Source organism: Elephas maximus, chromosome 5 (genome assembly GCF_024166365.1).
Source record: "Elephas maximus indicus isolate mEleMax1 chromosome 5, mEleMax1 primary haplotype, whole genome shotgun sequence".
Taxonomy (NCBI): Eukaryota; Metazoa; Chordata; class Mammalia; order Proboscidea; family Elephantidae; genus Elephas; species Elephas maximus.
The window spans coordinates 88,312,140-88,333,616 of NC_064823.1; the positions used below are offsets into that span (position 1 = coordinate 88,312,140).

The following is a 21,477-nucleotide window of genomic DNA, read 5'->3' on the forward strand; positions in this document are numbered from 1 at the left end:
GAGAGTAGGTCTCACATACTTTGGACATGTTATCAGGAGGGATCAGTCACTGGAGAAGGATATCATGCTTGGAAAAATAGAGTCAGCAAAAAAGAGGAAGACCCTCAACGAGATGGATTGACAGTGGTTGCAGCAATGGGCTCAAGCATAGCAACAATTGTGAGGATGGCACAGGACTGGGCAGCGTTTCCTTCTGCTGTGCACAGGGTTGCTATGAGTCGAAACTGACTCTACAACACTTGACAACACAACAACATTATGTATATGTGTATGCGTATGTGTATGTATATGTGTGTGTATATATATATATTTATAATCACAGAGAACCAGCTTCTCTAAAAACCTAGCCAAAAATAATTGGTATTTCTTTTATTGAATATGTGATGAAAATGTTCCGTAATGGTAGGCAGGACCCATCTAGTTCCTCCAATCTAATGGCAAGGAAGGAGTTGTTCATAGAGGCAATTGGAGACACATTTCAGTTAATCCTCCGATTCCTGACTTTCCTCTTCCTCTGCTAATCCAGGTGAATAGATACCAATTATTGTACCTTGGTTGGCCACTGGAAAGATTTTAAGACCCCAGGCACCACACAATAAAATAGAATCTAGAACAGAAATGCTAAAAAAAATTGACTGGGATGTCCCATGACCCTAAATCTCAGAACCAGGAAAACAAACCCTGGTTGAATGAAGTGTTTGAAGAATGGCTTGGTTTTCAAAGTTTACTCAGACATTTGAAATGTAAATTGACTATACTTTATGATATTTTAGTATCCTGAAGTATGATAACAATTTTTTTTCTGTTGATATGCCTGTTTAAGCTACACAGCAAATATAAGTATGTAAATTTATAAACTGCCTCCAATAATTCAGTGAGGAATGATTGGATACCTAGTATGCCCAGAAACCATGCTAGCCACTGTTGCAAGAGTGAGTAAGGTACAGTTAAGGGTCTACCAAAGAATCTAATGATTACAATTCTTTACACAAGATGATTCTTTCAGTGTACAAAATTTTTTGAGTAAAATGCATTAGTATCCATAATATCAGTGTTGAAATGATTAAAAAAAAGTGGAAATAAAATGAACTTAATTTTTTTAAGTGTTTTAGGCTTAAAAAATCTTTCACATTTTAATGTTTAATGTGAATTAAGGCAAGTTAATTTTCTCTTTTAAACAGATATAACATTTAATTTTTTATTTTTAAAATTATATGTAGTCACATCACCCTGCGAGATAAACACAATTTGACCATTGCCCTTGATTCCTGAGAGAAAACGCTTGAAATCTCTTGAGTACTTGAGATGACTCACAAGGAAAAGGAAGAATTAACTGGTTAAAAGTAAGAAGCAGCCATTATCTTGGGAACATTTTATCACCCGGACATGCTGGCCCCGTGTTTATTTTCAGTGTTTTGGGATATGACAACAGATCTACCCAAATCCAAAAAGTCAAGATAGAGGGTTTTTTTTTGTGTGTGTGCTTTAGTTGAAAATTTGCTGCTTAACCTGGTTTCTCACGCAAAAATTTATATGCACATAGTTATGTGACCCCTTGATGGCATAGTGGTTAAGTGCTACAGCTGTTAACCAGAGGGTCGGCAGTTCAAATCTGCCAGGCGCTCCTGGGAAACTCAATGGGGCAGTTCTACTCTGTCCTGTAGGGTTGCTATGAGTTGGAATTGACTCGATGGCACTGGGCCTGGGATGTGACCCTAGTTGTTTTTGTTGTTATTGTTAGGTGTCATCAAGTCAGTTCTGATTCATAGTGACCCTATATACCACAGAACGAAACACTGCCTGGTCCTGTGCCATCCTCACAATCATTGTTATGCTTGAGACCATTGTTGCAGCCACTGTGTCAATCCACCTCATTGAGGGTCTTCCTCTTTTCTGCTGACCCTGTACTTTACCTTCTCCAAGGACTGATCCCTCCTGACAACATGTCCAAAGTATATAAGACACAGCCTCACCATCCTTTCTTCTAGAGAGTATTCTTGTTGTACATCTTTCAAGAGAGATATGTTCATTCTTTTGGCAGTCCATGGTATATTCAGTATTCTTCGCCAACACCATAATGCAAAGGCGTCAATTCTTTGGTCTTCCTTATACATTGTCCAGCTTTAAAGTGCATATGATGCGACTGAAAATATCATGGCTTGGATCAGGCACACCTTAGTCTTCAAGGTGACAACTTTGCTTTTCAGCACATAGTTGTCATCCCTATAATGTGACAGCACACTCCTCCTTTCCACCCTGGATTCCCCATGTCCATTCAACCAGCTCCTATCCCTTTCTGCCTTCTCATCTCGCCTCCGGACAGGAGCTGCCCATTTAGTCTCTTGTAACTACTTGAACTATGAAGCACACTCTTCATGAGTATCATTCTATGCCTTATAGTCCAGTCTATTCTTTGTCTTAAGCGTTGTCTTTGGAAATGGTTTTAGTTTTGGGCTAACAGCGAGTCCGGGGGCATGTCTTCTGGGGTTCCTCCAGCCTTAGACCATTAAGTCTGGTCTTTTTATGAGAATTTGAGATGTACAGCCCACTTTTGTCCTGCTCTGTCAAGGACTCTCTGTTGTGTTCCCTGTCAGGACAGTTATTGGTGGTAACCAGGCACCATTTAGTTCTTCTGGCCTCAGGCTGAAGGAGTCTCTTGTTTATGTGGCCCCTTTTGTCTCTTGGCCTAATGTCTTCCTTGAGTCTTTGGAGTTCCTCATTCTCCTTTGCTCTGGGTGGGTTGGGACCAATTGATACATGTAAGATGGCCACTCACTAGCTTTTAAAACACCAGATATCACTCATCAAAGTGGGAAGCAGGACGTTTTCTTTTGTTATGTCAATTGACCTAGATGTCCCCTGAAACCATGATGCCTAGACCCCTGCCTCTGCTACACTGTCCCTGATAATGTTTGGTTATATTCAGGAAAATTCTAGCTTTTGGTTTAGTGCAGTGGCGCTGACTTCCCTTGCATTGTGTGTTGTCCTTCCCTTCACCTAAGATAGTTCTTATCTACTATCTACTTAGTGAACTCCCCTCTCCCTCCTCCCCCACCCTCATAACCATCAAAGAATGTTCTCTTTTATGTTTAAAACTTTTCTTGGATTCTCCTAATAGTGGTCTCATACAATGTTTGTACTTTTACAACTAATTTCACTCTGCAGAATGTCTTCCAGATTCATCCATGTTATGAGATATTTCAAGGATTCTTCACTGTTCTTTATTGTTCGGTAGTATTCCATTGTGTGACTATACCATAATTTGCTTGTCCATTCGTCCATTGATGGACACCTAGGTTGTTTCCATCTTTTTGCTATTGTGAACAGTGCTGCAATGAACGTGGGTGTGCATATACCTATTAGTCTGATGGTTCTTATTTCTCTAGGACATATTCCAAGGAGTGCGATTGCTGGATCATATGGTAGTTCTATTTCAAGCTTTTTAAGGAAGTGCCAGATCGATTTCCATAGTGGTTGTACCATTTCACATTCCCACAAGCAGTATATAAGTGTTCCAGTCTCTCCACAACCTCTGCAACATTTATTATTTTGTGTTTTTTGGATTAATGCTATCCTTGTTGGGGTGAGATGGTACCTCATTGTAGTTTTGATTTGCATTTCTCTAATAGCTAATGGTCATGAGCCTTTCCTCATGTATCTGGTAGCCAACAGAATGTCTTCTTTTGTGAAGTGCCTGTTCATATCCTTTGCTCATTTTTTAATTGGGTTATTTTTCTTTTTGTGGTTGAAGTTTTGTAGTATCTTATAATTTTAGAGATTAGACTCTGATCGGATATGTCATAGCCAAAATTTTTTCACAGTCTTTTCTTTTTTAATAATTTTTATTGTGCTTTAAGTGGAAGTTTATGAGTCAAGTCAGTCTCTCACATATAAACTTATATACACCTTACTATATACTCCCACGTACTCTCTCCCTAATGAGTCAGCCCGCTCCCTCATTCCAGTCACTTCTTTCGTGACTGTTTTGCCAGTTTCTAACCCCCCCACCCTCCCATCTCCCCTCTAGACAGGAGATGCCAACATAGTCTCAAGTGTCCACCTGATATAAGTAGCTCACTCCTCATCAGCATCTCTCTCCAACCCATTCTCTAGTCCAATCCATGTCTGATAAGTTGTCTTCTGGAATGGTTCCTGTCCTGGGCCAAGAGAAGGTTTGGAGACCATGACCACCAGGATTCTTCTAGTCTCAGTCAGACCATTAAGTCTGGTCTTTTTATGAGAATTTGGGGTCTGCATCCCACTGTTCTCCTGCTCCCTCAGGGGTTCTCTGTTGTGCTCCCTGTCAGGGCAGTCATCAGTTGTGACTGGGCACCATCTAGTTCTTCTGGTCTCAGAATGATGTAAGTCTCTAGTTCATGTGGCCCTTTCTGTCTCTTGGGCTCATAATTATCTTGTGACCTTGGTGTTCTTCATTCTCCTTTGATCCAGGTGGGATGAGACCAATTGATGCATCTTAGATGGCTGCTTGTTAGCATTTAAGACCCCAGATGCCACATTTCAAAGTGGGATGCAGAATGTTTTCTTAATAGAATTTATTTTGCCAATTGACTTAGAAGTCCCCTGAAGCCATAGTCCCCAAACTCCCATCCTTGCTCCACTGACCTTTGAAGCATTCAGTTTATTCAGGAAACTTCTTTGTTTTTGGTGCTGTCCAGTTGAGCTGACCTTACCTGTATTGAGTATTGTCCTTCCCTTCACCTAAAGTAATTCTTATGTACTATCTGATCAGTAACTAACCCTTTCCCACCCTGCCTCCCTCCCCCCTCTCGTAACCACAAAAGAATGTGTTCTTCTCAGTTTAAACTACTTCTCAAGATCTTATAGTAGTGGTCTTCTACAATATTTGTCCTTTTGCATCTGACTAATTTCATTCAACATAATGCCTTCCGGGATCCTCCATGTTATGAAATGTTTCACAGATTCGTCACTGTTCTTTATCGATGCGTAGTATTCCATTGTGTGAATATACCATGATTTATTTATCTATTCATCCGTTGATGCACACCTTGGTTGCTTCCAGCTTTTTGCTATTGTAAACAGTGCTGCAATAAACATGGGTGTGCATATATCTTTTCTTGTAAAGGTTCTTATTTCTCTAGGATATATTCCGAGGAGTGGGATTTCTGGGTTGTGTGTAGTTCTATTTCTAACTTTTTAAGGAAAAGCTAGATAGATTTCCAAAGTGGTTGTACCATTTTACATTCCCACCAGCAGTGTATAAGAATTCCAATCTCTCCGCAGCCTCTCCAACATTTATTATTTTGTGTTTTTTGGATTAATGCCAGCCTTGTTGGAGTGAGATGGAATCTCATCCTACTTTTAATTTGCATTTCTCTAATGGCTAATTATTGAGAGCATTTTCTCATGTATCTGTTAGCTGTCTGAATATCTTCTTTAGTGAAGTGCGTGTTCATTTCCTTTGCCCAATTTTTAATTGGATTGTTTTTCTTTTTCTCGTTAAGTTTTAACAGAATCATATAGATTTTAGAGATGAGGTGCTGGTCAGAGATGTCATAGCTGAAAATTTTTTCCCAGTCTGTAGGTGGTCTTTTTACTCTTTTGGTGAAGTCTTTAGATGAGCATAGGTGTTTGATTTTTAGGAGCTCCCAGTTATCTGGTTTCTCTTTGTCATTTTTAGTAATGTTTTGTATTCTGTTTATGCCTTGTATTAGGGCTCCTAACGTTGTCCCTATTTTTTCTTCCATGATCTTTATTGTTTTAGTCTTTATGTTTAGGTCTTTGATCCACTTGGAGTTAGTTTTTGTGCTTGGTGTGAGGTATGGGTCCTGTTTCATTTTTTTGCAAATGGATATCCAGTTGTGCCAGCACCATTTGTTAAAAAGACTATCTTTCCCCAATTAACTGACACTGGGCCTTTGTCAAATATCAGCTGCTCATATGTGGATGGATTTATATCTGGGTTCTCAATTCTGTTCCATTGGTCTATGTGCCTGTTGTTGTACCAGTACCAGGCTGTTTTGACTACTGTGGCTGTATAATATGTTCTAAAATCAGGTAGGGTGAGGCCTCCCACTTTCTTCTTCTTTTTCAGTAATGCTTTATTTATCCAGGGCTTCTTTCCCTTCCATATGAAGTTGGTGATTTGTTTCTCCATCACATTAAAAAATGTCATTGGAATTTGGATCGGAAGTGCATTGTATGTGTAGATGGCTTTTGGTAGAACAGACATTTTTACTCTGTTAAGTCTTCCTATCCATGAGCAAGGTATGTTTTTCCACTTATGTAGGTCCCTTTTAGTTTCTTGCAGTAGTACTTTGTAGTTTTCTTTGTATAGGTCTTTTACATCTTTGGTAAGATTTATTCCTAAGTATTCTATCTTCTTGGGGGCTACTTTTTCAGTCTTTAGGTTGTCTTTTTACTCTTTTGATGAAGTATTTTGATGAGCATGAGTGTTTGATTTTTAGGAGCTCCCAGTTACCTAGTTTCTCTTCTGGTGTTTGTGCATTGTTAGTTGTGTTTTGTATTCTGTTTATGCCATGTGTTAGGTCTCCTAGAGTTGCCCTTATTTTTTCTTCTACGATCAATATAGAGTTAAAAAAAAAAAAAAACTGACTTTTTTTTTCTAGATAGAATGTATAAATCGGCCAAGGTTAGATCATTGGTACACACATTTTGTAATTCTTTGTGGACCCGTATTTAAGGAAACTAAAGATCTAGGTGAGAGTTTTTCTGTGGTTTTATTTTTACCAGTTAGTGAAGTCTTATCATTAGAAGATTTTCTAAGGCAAAGTATGTTCGGAACCTCCATAGTTGCAGTCATTGCGTTATTTCGAAGCATTCCTAACATCCTTGCAGCCAGTTGCTTACATGTGAAAGTGAGATGGACTTAAGGTTAAACCCACTGAGATTAGTTTGTTTTCATATCCTGCCATTTTGGTTGAAATAATTTTTTTTTTTCACTAAACATTAAAGGAAGCCTCAAAAACTCTTATCATTAATAACATTAATAATTTTAAAATTAAAAATTTGAAATCATGCCACAGGGTTAAAATTATAGTGTATATTACATTTGTACATGTAATGAATTAAATTTTTAAACATGTTTTATTTTAACTCAAATAAAATGACAAACTGCATAAAATCAAATAATATCAAATACTAAATTTAATCCCCTAGTTACTCCTGTTATACTTTGATTTTCTATCATGAAAAGCCCCATTTCTCAGAAACATTGAATTCTTCTTTATACTTTGGATAGGTTTGGAGAGTATTGTCTTCTGCAACTGACAACTACTATGCTTCTAACTTCTTATCTTTTTTGAAAAAAATCAGCAGTTTCATTCAGTAAATATGTGTTCAACATTTAAGCTACTAGATTCCAAGTAGTGTACTAATTACAGAGAAATACACTGTCCTTAAACTACATATAGTCTAGTAAGGAAGCTGGACAAGTAAACTATTAATTATAGCACAGTTAAATAAGTGATAGTAGGGAGTAAGCTCAGTCCCTGGGTGGCACAAACCATTAAGCACTCGGCTACTAACTGTAAAATTGGCAGTTCAAATTCACCCAGAAGTACTTCAGAAAAAAAGCCTAGTTATTTACTTCCAAAAGGTCATAGGCATTGAAGACCCTATTCACAGTTGTACTCTGATATACACGAGGTTGCCATGAGTCGGAATCCACTCCATGTAAACTGGAAAAAACTAGAAAGAGCAAGTGCAGGGTTTGATGGGGGAAGCGGGAGGAACATCCAAATTTCACTTGCAAGAGTCAGGGAAGGCTGCCCAAAAGAAGTGCCATTTTTTTTAAATTGAGAGAAAAATGGAGAACTAACCAGGGTCAGCTAGTTTGGAGATACTTATGGTGGTGGTGGCACAGGGGAGGGGCAAGGGAGAATTTCCTCAGCTGAAGACAAAGTACATGCAGAGACATGAAGAGGAGAAAATTGGCGGATTCAGGGATTCCACAAACCCTTGGCCTTTCATTTTTTCATTCCTTTGTCTAACTTCCAACATTGTCAACGGCTCCATTTATTTGGAATGTCCACATTCTACCATTAAACATGTGATTGGTAACAGAGAGAAGTCAGGATCTTTAAAATAATAATCTAAAGATCAGAGATATTTATATTTTCTTTAGCTGTCACCTGTTTTTGCTTTTCAAGACTGTGAAAGAGTTAAAAGAGCAAAATATTTTTAATAGAAGGTGTTTTCTAATTGACTTTTTAGGACACCACCGAATACAACAGAGCCTTTTTTGGCAGGTCTGAGTAAAATGAGCAAGGTGTTGGGATCCAGGGTCCTCACAGCTTCCTGTTTCTTCCCTGTCCTTTCCTTCTCTCCTCTTGCTCCTCTAAGAAGTTTATTCTTTTCAAGGTCAACCCCACCCATGTTATCATTAATCGGTGAGTGAGTTAAGGACTTCCCCTTCCCAATCTCTCTCTTGTTTTGCTCCAGACCCCTTCTCCCTCCCCTTATTCTTCATTTCCTCTCCCTCCCTTTCCCCAAACCCCTGGTGGCTATAGGCAGACTTAGGAATTTGATTATGAGCAAAGGAAGGAAAGATAACAGCAGAGGCTTCCCATGTCTATGTATGAACAAGCATGACTGTATGGCTACGTGCATCTGTAGGTACGTGTCTATATTTATGCTACTCTATTGCATCTGCTAAGCCAAGCCCCACAATTTAATCTCCACCTCCTTTCCTGGCATTCAGTATAAATACTCACAAGAAACATTCCAAATGCACAAGTGGTTCTCATCTTTTCTGCAGCTAAAAACCTGTGTGGGGATTTGAAGAGGACTGACAAAAGCAGCCAGTTTCTTTCACAGGATCATCTAGCCAGGTTGTATCTTTTTTTTTTTTTTTTTTATATTATTAGTAGAATTAATCCTCAGGTTTTAGGTATAGAAAATATGGAATATAAATTATACATCACAAAGCTGTTAAAAAGAAAATATACAGAAAATAGATTTCATATTGATATTTTGGTTAACTAACAATATAAAGCATTTAAAGTCTTTTTTAATCATTTCTCTGTGACTTAAAATAGTAGCTTCCCTTTACATAGGGCTTTGCTATTTCAGGAGCTTTAACATAAAATTGCAATATTGTGGTTACCCTGTAAGTCCTGCACACCGGATTATCCACAGAGCAGTATAGGTAGAAACAGGTAGAGCGGAGCCTGACTTCTAGTCTTGTGTTCATTCCTGTGCAATGCATTGGAAGTGGTCTATTAGCACAGTGGTTCTTGTAAATATGGCTGTTACTTTAAAGACCCTTCAGATAAATGCAGAAGTTCAAAGTCCTTGACAGCTAATCGACAGATAGGTCATTGAGAGAGTATTGCCTAATTTACCTAGGAACCTTTAGTAGAAACTAGAGAGTGCAAAGAGACTTGATGTAAAAATTAAATTTAACAAATATTTCTGAGCACCTACTTTGTGACAGAGACGGTGCTGAGAGTTGGGGTAGCATGATGCACAAAAGGATAGTTTCTGGTCTCTCATTTTTACCCATATGTAGGTTCTTGTTTTGCGCCATGATCTTTCCACCGACGTGTTTCCAAACGCAAACACAAATCCAGCTTGAAAATAAGGAGTTCTCTTTGCACATACTGGAAATGTTTAAAATGGTTGAACGTGAAAGAAAAAGAGGGGTGGTTTGTGTAAATACAGCACATGAGGTGCAAGAGAAAGCAGACTACAAGTTATAGTGGCAGAAATATGTGATGGAAATATGTGTAGCATGAAAGGAAATTAATTCAGAAATTTATGTCGTATAAAATAATTATTAATGTGTGAATATCAGCAAAATTCATTTGATTCAAGCTAGTATACATCTGGGGAAAAGGAAAATTTTGCCCACATAATAATTGCCAACAAATTATACTAGCTGACGTGAAGACAAATAATTAACTAATATTTACAGAATATTTCCCCAGGGGGGAAATGTGCAAATAAGTGGGCAGTTCATTTTTTCTCTCCAACATCTATAACCCAGTAACCTTCCAGTTTATTCTGATTTGTGGCAATCCCATCTACGTCAGAGTAGAACTATGCTCCAAAGGATTTTCAGTGACTGATTTTTTAGAAGTAGATATCACCAGGCCTTTCTTCTGAGGCACCTCTGGGTGGACTTGAACCTCCAACCTTTTGGTTAGCAGTCGAGTGCATTAACCACTGCACACGCACAGGCTCCTCAGCATCTATAGATTCCACTTAGAAATTAAGATATTAACACTTTTTAGAATGCTTGTCTGAGAAAACATAGCTTTAAATGCAAAGTTGGCCCTGAAATACAGGTCTGTGAAAAACAAAGCTGAGGTTTTAAATCCAAAATGAAGCTTTACTGCTTTCATTTGTCTGTGCCTTCTGTGTCTGATCAGAAAACACTGAAACAGCAGCACCTTTGGATAGAAGTGGAATTCTAAGAGGGCAGGAGTAAGTAAACGCCATGCATCTCTGCCCTCGTGGTTTGCCAGCACTTATCACAGTGCCTAGGAACAAGTTAGGCACTCTTTCAGAGAGTATTTGCTGGATGAAAGGCAAGTTGGTGGATGGAGGAGGGGAGGATGGAGATGATGAGGAGAGGAGAGGAGAGAGGAAAGAAATACTTGAGGAAGGAAGAGGAAGGAGAGAAGATCTTTCTGCATTTAATCACTAAATCACAGGTTTAAAGATTTTTCGTTGGTGTCTCTGGACAACACTGATCTATATACTCAGGAAATGAAATTGATACTTACTGTCAAACTGAAATGCATCTTTTGAGGAAGAAGAGAGCAGCTAGAGGAAGATGAGAGGATGAATCCATACATTGTGATTTGAGACACTACTAAAAGGAATTAATGAGAAAAGAGATTTTATTATATGATGCCTAGTTTCCTCCAAGACCAAACATTAGCTGAGAGCGGCAACTAGAATTCAGCCAACAAATTAATGATAAGCTACTCCAAGTTGACTACAAGCCAATTCTTACAAACTTGGCTGAACACCAAGAAAGTAGTTCACATTCCTGAATAGAAGGCATTTTTCTGCTATTGAGAGATCTAGTTTGTGAGAGCAAGAAGGGTTGTGGAACAAGCTGATATACTGTTGAGACTGGTCTCTATTCTGGGAATTGGAATCGCATCACTTTGGTGAGATTACATCTGAAGCACCTGAGAGGGAGATATCTGAAAGAATAGAAATTGCCCTGAGGGACTGAGTTTTTTTTCCATTTAAGAACATTCATGGCAAGAACATTCATGACTAGTCTTGTTTCGTGGTTTCCAAAGCATATGTTAAGCCATTCTTTCCTTAAAAACACTTTCATGATGCCTCTCTTCTGTTGTGAAATCTGGGGCCAAGACAAAATGAATGTCATGCTGGTTTGCCCCAGAGAACATTAGAGGCAAACAAGTCAGAGCAAAAGTCACATTAGGTATGTCCAGATTTCACACTGTCCAGTAAGAAAGTAAGTGAGATTACTGACTTTGAGTTTTTTCAGATCACCCTTTGGAATTTTTTCCAACACATATTTTCCCTGCTTTGAATCAAAATGTTACATGTGATGTGTATTGTTATTGTTAACTGCAGACTTAATGCTCTATTAGCTGTATTGTTATATAGTTGCATGAGATTGACATAATAATATAAGCTCATATTTATTAAACATTTACATTTTGGCTAGGTTTGTTCTCTCATCTAATTCATAATAACTATTTCAGGGAAGAATTATTATTACTATTATTATCATCATATTTTACAGATGGAGCCCTGATGGTGAAGTGGTTATATGTTTAGCTGCTAACCAAAAGATTGACAGTTTGAATCCCCCAGCCTCTCCTTGGAAACCCTATGGGGCAATTCTACTCTCTCCTACAGGGTCACTATGAGTTTTTTTCTTTTTTCTTTCTTTTTACAGATAAAAAAAATGGAGCGTAAGTAATTTGCCAAGGTTTAAAAAAGAAAAAAAAAAAAAAAGCAACAAAAACTCTTGCTGTAGAGCTGATTCCGACTCATAGCGACCCTACAGGACAGATTAGAACAACCCCATAGAGTTTTCAAGGAATTCCAGCTGGATTCAAATTGCCGGCCTTTTGGCTGGCAGACATACCTCTTAATCACTATGCCACCAAGTTTTCCTTGCCAAGGTTACACGGCTTCAAGTAGCAGACTTAGGGTTTAAAATCGGGTGGTCTACTCTAGAGCCCAAGCTTTTAATAACTATACTCTGGTTCTGTGTACATTAATCATTTGAACTAATACGAAAGTGAAACTTTTTGAACATGTGTTTCTTGTTATAGGAACACCTTTAAATATTTAGTTAATAGCACTAATCATGCAAAAAATTTGACACATTTGATTATATGAACACTTAAATTTCTATATATCATTTAAAAAGTTAAAATAAATATCAATATAAGAGGAAAAACTACTGATATTATCAACATATAAATCAATGGTAAATTATTATTTATAAATCAATTAGAAATAGGTGACAATACAGGTGGGCAAAATGGTCAAAGTGATTAAAATAACTGATACATTTATGAAATATGAAAACATACGAAAAGATATAAAACACTACAATACAGATAAAAAAAGAATTATCATCTCAGATTACAAAAAAATAAACACCCAGTATTGGTGAAGATTTGAGAAAATAGATAATTTTATACATTGTGCAAATTGTTACAATCTTTTAGTGATTTGCTAAAAATAAAATCATCAATATTTTTCATACACCTACCTTTTAACTCAACAATTTAATTGACCCTGCAGGATAAGTGTACAAAGACATCTGCTCCAAGATGTTCATTGCATTGCTGTTTTATATTTGTAAAAACTGGAAACAAAGGAGGTTTCGATCAATAATGGATTGTATCATCTGTGGTACAGTCGGCATTCTATATCCGCAGGCTCCACGTTTGTGGATTCAACGCACCATGGATCAAAAATATTTAAAAAAACAAAGAAAGTTCCAAAAAACACTTGAATTTTTCCCATGCCCAGCACTATGCTAAATCCACGTGAATTAAATGATGTCTATTTTTAGGCATACTCTGGAAACCCTGGTGGTGCAGTGGTTAAGAGCTACGGCTGCTAACCAAAAGACTGACAGTTCAAATCCACCAGGTGCTCCTCGGATCCTCTATGGGGCAGTTCTACTCTTCTCTATACGGTCGCTATGAGTCGGAATCCACTCCACAGCAGCGGGTTTTCTTTGGTGGGCATACCCCTCTGTAGCCTCCCACAACTACACAAATCCTTAGTCTCTCTCCAGCATTCCTTGTCTGAACATTGTTTGTCTTAAGTCTTGTCATTATCCCCTAAACAATATGGTATAGCAACTATTTACATAGCATTTACATTGTATTAGGTGCAATGAGTAATCTCGAGATGATTATATGGGAGGATGTGCATAGGTTATATGCAAATACTATGCCATTTTATATAAAGAACTTGAGCATCCTCAGATTTTGGTATCCACAGAGAGTCATGGAGGAACAACTGTACATTCATAATATGGACTGCAATGTGTCATCTATAACAATAAAAACAATATCTGTATATTGAAAACAAATTATGCACACATTACATAGTTTGATGAAACATAGATAATAGAAGGAATGCAAAGTATAACATAATTAAGTTCTGATGCACCTATGTGTAGATTTCATGTGTATTTAAATACTTGGAAGTATGAGTACAATACTATCAACAGTTAGTTATTATCTCTTAAGAATAAAGAGTGTGATTTCATTTTCTCTGTACCATTTAAATTTTTCAACAAGTATGCTATCAGATCTAAAATAATTACAGTTATGTTTGTATTTACAGGTATATGTCTACATATATGTATAAATGTGTGCTTGTTTAGTCTTTTTTGCATAAGATAGGTGTGGTTTCTGTTCTCATGGAACTGGGTACAGAACAAAAATAACCTGAGTTGATAATGGTGTCTGCTTTTTCCTAGAATTTTGTGACATGTAAATAAGATTATATAGTAAAACTTTTGATCCCTGACAAAAAGTGCCTGATAAATAACATCCATTTTCCTTCTTCCTGTGGTTGTAGAAAGAGGAAATATGCACTTTTTGCCAGGAAGGTCAGTTGGAAGTTTTTTTTTTTTTTTAATAGCCAACCAGCAGTTTGAACTAGGTTCTGAACTAGATCATGACCATAAAAATGAAAAAGAGGGGAAAATATCAAAAATGGAATTAATGGCATTTTAAATGGTACCAGGTTTTGGTGAGAAAGAGTTAGGAGACAACATCTGTAGGCTTTCTTCTCTAGTGTGCAACCTATGAATGTAGTAAGGAAAGCACAGCCAGAGGTCTTTGGTATAAGTAAATGGTCAAATTATTTGGTTTGTAAGACCCTTATCTTTCTAAAATTCTACCATCAGATATTTCTTGCTTTGAATTTATCCATTTGTTACACTGTCTACTAAATTTATTTGCCTTTTACAATGCATCTATCATGGATTGTGACTCTCTGTATTAAAAGAAATACAGTGGGTAGCTTAAAGAATCATTTTCTCTGAGAGTCCCCTGTTATAATACAAACTCACTAGAAAAGAAAATAAAGCCACAACAGTCACTAATGTATAAATATAAGACAATTTACTGGACAACTTTTTGAAAAAGATAAACTAGACGGAGATATAAAACTAGAGGGCGATATTAAATAGCTAGTGTCAAGGAAGGGCAAGATTTGTTTAGGCGTTATATCACAAACTCAAAATAAGGCAAGTGTGGGCAGTTGAAAAAAGGCACCAAAGGCAGTAGAAAGCCAGTGAAGAAAAGCTTGCTGAACTAAAACTTCTATGACTAGCTGAATATTAAGTGGATTTTCCTGGGATCAGGAGATGAATAATCAAATTATAACCTTGCTAGACCTTGCTATTTTCAGGTAAGTTACTCAGTTGGAATGTCCACTACTTTATTGATCAAGTGAGAAGAAAAGTAAAGGTATGTTAGAGGTCACAGTCAGAAACTTCTGTGCTCTCAAAAATCTGTATCTTAGATATACCCATGAAAATGTCACTAATTTCATCTGTTTTACAATACATTCACCAATCATTTGAATTATTTTCATGAAATGGAACACATTTAGGGATCTAAGAAGCCCTGACTTTAAGCTCTGACAATAACTATCAAATGTGATCAACAATCTTTATTGTTATTTAATGTTTATATAATTGAACTCTGGCAAATATTGTTATATTTCTGGACTTCTAAGTCTTTTTATATGCCCCATCAATTTTCATAGCGAAATTACAGGTTCTGTTTTTTTCATTTATTGTAGAACTTATTTATATCATACATTTTTACTTAGTTAAGCATTTTATTTTATAATGTCTCTTCCTTATTATTTTATATATTAGAACTATCTTCCTGGTAGCATTAGACACTCTTCAAGCACAAAGACCATACCATATGCTTCTTTAATAAGCTTTTACTCCATATACCCAGCAAGTGGGATGAGCTAGTATGTAGGAGGACCTCAATATATGTAATTATTATTGGCGTTAAAATATTTGAAAATCTATATAAAGCAGAAAATTTAACTTTGTTCTTGCAGTTACCACTCTGTGATGGATTCTTCCAAATCTGAGTATGCTGAAAAACTTTGCAATGTCCGTGGACTTATAATATACAAAGATTTTGCTAAAAATTGGGATAATGTGGAGGCATTCCAGGCAAGGCCAGATGATCTCCTTATTGCCACCTATCCCAAATCTGGTAAGTATCCTTGATATGTCAGCATTGTTCCTTTTTCAACTAGAAATGATAAAGTCAGTTTGAATGGTAAATATCATGGAGTTCATTTCTTACACATTCATCTTCCAGCTAATTGCCCAAATTAAATGAAGAATAACTTTGGTATAGACATAGAAAAGAAGCATGTTATCCCCCAGTTCCATGCTCACAATCTATACCTATAAACTGAGCAACACTTTGACAAATAAATATTTTTGGTCAAATAGGAAATGTACTCAGTATAGATGGATGAATATAAAAGCTTAACTATAAAACAACTGCAATTCAAACTACAAACTGTTTAGCTTAGGTCATTAATGTTATCTTTGTTGTTGTTGTTGTTAGGTGCTGTCGAGTTAGTTTCAACTTATAGCAACCTTATGTACAACAGAACAAAACACTGTCTGGTCCTGTGCCATCCTCACAATTATTGTTATGCTTGAGCCCATTGTTGCAGCCACTGTGTCAATTCATCTTGTTGAGGGTCTTCCTCTTTTTCTCTGACCTTCTACTTTACCAAACATAATGTCCTTTTACAGGGACTGATCCCTCCAGATAACATGTCCAAAGTATGTGAGACAAAGTTTCACCATTCTTGCATCTAAGAAGCATTCTGGTTGTACTTATTCCAAGACAGATTTGTTTATTCTTTTAGAAGTCCAGGGTATATTCAATATTCTCCAGCACCAAAATTCATAGGCGTTAATTCTTCTTCAGTCTTCCTTATTCATCATCCAGCTAAATATACAATGTTGCCTTTATGTATACAAAATACTTTTAAATAAGTCTATAAATTCTTAAAAAAACTCTTTTATCTAACCAGTTCCTCAACTTTAAAGCCATCTACAAAACACCACTTTTAAGCAACATATTTTTTTTTTTAATTAACTCAACATTGTTGATACTTCTGGCTCATACAATCATAAAAAAAAAAAAAATACAGAAATTACAATGATCCAATCCAGACTTATCCATTTGGTTGTTCCATTAGCACTTAAAAATAAACATGCCAAATATTAAACTCATTATCTTCGATTACCCTAACCCTAAAACTGTGTTTCTACTTCTCTTTCCTGTCTGGATCAAAGACAGAACCATATCAGTTCTGTTAGTCTCCAAGGGCTGCTGTAACAAAATGCCACAAACTAGATGGCTTGCAAGGACAGAAATGTATTGTCTCAAAGGTCTGGAAAGTAGAAGTCCAAATCATTTTGCCTTCTAGGCCTTTGCTCCCCCCAAAGTTGGGGGGAAATTCTTTGTTTTCTCTCCCCATTCTTGTAGCCCCAGGCATCCCTTGGCTTTAGATACAAAAACTCATCCCAAAGAAGTTCACATTCGCAGGTACCAATGATTTATGACTTCGACATATCTTTTAGGGGGACACAATTCAGCCCAAAACACCAGTCATCCAAAAAAGAAACCTTAGAGCAATTCTAAATTCAATTCCTTTGCTTCTACATCTCCCATATTCAATCAATCAGAATGTTTTGCCCATTCAGTCTCTTATAAAATTTCTTGGCTCCCCTTTCATTTTCCTCTCATTGCATTGAACTATCTTTTCTGCCACTAAAAGAATTCTTCAAAAACACAGTTCTGATAACCTTGTTCTCTTCTTTAATGTGTATCAATGCCATTTCATAACTGTTAGAAAACAACTCAAACTCTTTAGGATGTACTGTTGCTCTTGTGGGCCATCAAGTTGATTCTGACTCATAGTAACCCCACAGAATAGATTAGAACTGCCCCATAGGGTTTCCTAGACCATAATCTTTACAGAAGCGGATAGCCAGGTTTTTCTACCATGAAGTTAAATGGCTGGTAGTTTGGAACTGCCCACCTTTTGGTTAGCAAACTAGCACTTAACCATTGTGCCAACAAGTCTCTTTTAGCATGAACTACAGTTTAGGTTTTGCTTGGCACTTTATGGTATTTTATGGGTGGTGCCTCTTTGCTTTTGTAAACTCATCCCCACTCATCTCTTCAGGTAGACTCTTTGTTTTAAGCTTTATTATCTATTTCCATTTCTTTTCCTTACCATTATACCATTGTTGTGGTCCTGGGGTGGTGTGAAGGTCTCTCACATGGCTCTTAACCAAAAGGTTGGCAGTTTTAATCCATCCAGTGGCACTGTGAAAGAAAGGTCTGGTAATCTGTTCCCATAAAAGATTCCAGCCAGAAAAATGGTATGGAGCAGGTGTACTCTGTAACACACAAGGTCACCATGAGTTAGAATAGACTCCACAGCAGTGGGTATGCCATTCTTAAGTACCTGGCCTCTGGGTTGAAAAAAAAAAAAAAGTCCTCTGCTTGCTGGAAACCTTTCATACCTCACACAGCTAGAGAATTTATGCCACTGTTTAGAGCTCAGTCCAATTATCATGTATTTTGAAGGTATTTCTTGTCCAAAAGTCACAGCAGCTGCAGAAGCAGCAGTCTGAGGTATATGTTCCTCCCTTGCAGTCTTTTAAATTTTTGTGTCAATCTATATTATAGCATATTGAGAAGGAAGTGTTGCAATTATTGAACATTTTCTGACTCTTCAAAAGGCCTTTGGCCACCTTACAGCAGAGACTAGATATACTATTTTCTATATCCTCTGAACTAGCACCCAACCTGAGACAGTAGACTTTCAGTAGTTTGTGGTAGAAGCATGCTTGAGTCCATCACTGTTAGTCAAGTCTCCTTACTTTTTAGAAGTAAAAACTGAAGGCTAAAACTGTTATCAGCTTGCTGAGTGTTACAACTCTTCATGGGCAAATTTGAAATCATTTTCTAGGTGTCTCTTATTACAGTCCAATCCCATTATTACAATATCCATCCTTAATTTATTGAGGTTATATTTGGGTCAGTTAAGTATTTTTGGAAATATTTATTTTCTCTCCTGGATATTCTGACACCCTTCGAATAACATTGCATTTGTACCTTCCAATAACATTGCATTGGTATCTTCCTAATTTATCCATCCAAAAATCTGGCACTGCGTTCATTAGCTCTGCACTGTCAGTGGGAGACTCATACTAAGTATGCTTCATTTTTACAGGTACAACCTGGGTTAGTGAGATTGTAGACTTGATCTATAAAGAAGGTAATGTTGAAAAGTGCAAACAAGATGTCATTTTTAATCGAATACCTTTCTTGGAATGCAAAAATGAAGAGCACTTTGATGGTAATGTTCAAGTTGATTTTAAAAGCTATACTCACGTATTTTAACTTGTGGATATAAATAGTGCAAGAAATGAAATTATAAACTAGGGTGGAATTAGAATTATGTCTTCTCCATAGGACAGCATGTGAATTTAACTTTATAACTTGAGAGGGTTTCAGCATTTGTCTGAAACAGAGGAAAAAAGGACAGCTTTTATATGTCTTCAACGAAGCCTACTTATACATGAGCACTCATTTGGCTGAACCTCATAATACTTTAAATACTGGGAAAATGCCTATATATTTTCAGTTATATATCAAAAAGGATATTAATTACATGTTATTTTAATATTCTGAAAAATTGGGAACAACCTAAATGTTAATCAATAATATGGTATAATAATACTATGAAATAATTAAAAAATTTAGGATGATCTATGCTTAGTGGCATTGTAGGTTGTGTAAAATATATTAAAGCAATTGGAAAATTTAAAAACATCTCATCTATGTGTAGAGTATTTGTGTGACTGTGAGGCTGGGTCGATAGATACATATGGAAAGCTGTTTACCAAAATGTTAATAATGATTATTCTTGTGAGATAAAATATTATTTGATTTGATTTTTTTCTCTACAATTTCATCTATCTATAACATTCTTTATAGTAGGTTTATATTGTTATTTTAACACAATATAGTCTTAAGTTACATCTACTTTAAAATAATATGTTTACAATTTTTAAACTTGTTTAACATTCATTTTCTTGCTTTAAATCAGGAATAAAACAATTAGAAAATATGGCATCTCCTAGGATAGTAAAGACTCATCTACCACCTGAATATCTTCCAGTCTCATTCTGGGAAAAGAATTGCAAGGTAACCAGAGTCACGTGTTCCTAGAACTTTATCCAAGTCAAAGAAATTTAAGAGTGATAAAGTCAGTATCATCTTTAAGTGTGCCTTATGCACACTTGTGTACTTATTCTGTCATTGAATCTATAGGAATTTAATACATTGTACACGTAATACACATATTATACATAATCTATGTAAATATAATATGTGAATTATAGTCGGTATAATTACTGAATCATTTCAATTCCAAGTATTCCATTTACCATCAGAGAGGATTCTAAGAAAATGAGCTAAACTTTCTGAGCCTTAGTTTCCTCATCTGTAAAAGAAGAAGAATAATAGTATCCTTTCTACAGGGCTGTTATAAGGATCGAATGAAATAATGCTTGCAAAGAGGACATCACAGAGCCTAACATGTTGCAAACGCTCATAAATGGTAGCTGCTTTTGTATTTGTTGTTTCTAATCGTATCCAAGGCTCTCTTTTAATAAAATATTGTGTTTGGAATTGTGGGGCAAAAAAACCAGACAACGATCTTAAGTAGCTAATAGTACAGTACAGCAGAAAAGATATGGACATATATACCTATAAAAAATTTTCTTCTGGCATATAGCATTTATTGAGTGCTTATCATGTACCAGGGCTGTAAGAATTAACAAGCCACATGTCATACTTATCCTCACAGACACATCATCCGTTGGAGGAAAGGGAAAAGAAAACAGACAAAAGAATAGGTGCTGTAGGTCTCTAAGAGCCCTGGTGGCTCAGTGTTTAAGTGCCGGGCTGCTAACCAAGAGGTCAGAAGTTCAAACCCATCAGCTAAAAAGATGTGACAGTCTGCTTCTGTAAGGATTACAGCCTTGGAGCCTTGAGAACACAGCTCTACTCTTTCCTATAGGGTGGCTATGAGTTAGAATCGACTAGATGGCAATGGGTTTGATTTTTTTTTAAATAAGTGTCTTGCTTCCGTAGGTAAGTAAAAAGTTCTGTTCTAAACACTGGGGGCAGAGAAGGCACCTAGTGGTAAGTAACATCTTGGCTGATATTTGAAGCAGGCATATGAGTTATTTTTTGCCACCCCATAAACAATTAAGGATGGAGCTGAACTCAGTTCAGTTGACTAGAAGGTTGAGTGTACATGCTGGCAGGATGAATGAAGGGAGATAAGCAGGGGATTGAATATAAGAGGCTTTAGAAGTTATCTTAGTTGCCTGGTGCTGCCATAATAGAAATACCACAAGTAGGTGGCTTTAAAGAGCAGAAATTTATTTCCTCACAGTTCTAAAAGTCTAAAACAGTGTGTTGGCTGTGTTGGTTTATTTTGTGGGACTTTCTTCCAGTTTCTGGTGTCTGTTGGTGATGCTTGGTGTTCCTTTGCTTGTAGACAGGTCCTCATACAGTGTCTATCTTCCCACTGAGTGAATTTCTGTGTCCATCTTTTTTTTAATAATCCAGGAGTAATTAGGTTTAGGACCCATCCTATACTGATATGATCTAATTAACATAACAAAACAACCTTATTTCCAGCGTCTACAGATATAGGGGCCAGGACTTCAGTGCATATTTTTTGGACGCACTATTCAACTTATAGTAGCAGCCAAATTAAGACGTTTGGACTCCTACGAGGAAAGCGAAGGGCGTGGGATGTGGTTTAGAATAGGATCTGTCAAAAGAGTTGAGAGTTTAGGGAAAGAAGGGATCATATTTCCCCCCTCCAAACCCCTGAAAGAATCATAAAAACCCTCAT

The 21,477-nt window shown here is 36.7% G+C and overlaps 1 protein-coding gene across 1 annotated transcript in view; it reads left to right on the forward strand.

Annotated features, from left to right (window-relative positions):
• Positions 1-8,750: 8,750 nt before the first annotated feature.
• Positions 8,751-21,477, forward strand: part of LOC126077138 (sulfotransferase 1E1-like) — a 48,961-nt gene continuing 36,234 nt past the window's right edge. The window contains exons 1-4 of the mRNA XM_049886173.1: positions 8,751-8,831; positions 15,556-15,716; positions 18,775-18,900; positions 19,654-19,751. Of these exons, the coding sequence (XP_049742130.1) occupies positions 15,569-15,716; positions 18,775-18,900; positions 19,654-19,751 (372 nt within the window). The 5' untranslated portion in view covers positions 8,751-8,831; positions 15,556-15,568. The remainder of the gene's footprint in view (positions 8,832-15,555; positions 15,717-18,774; positions 18,901-19,653; positions 19,752-21,477) is intronic.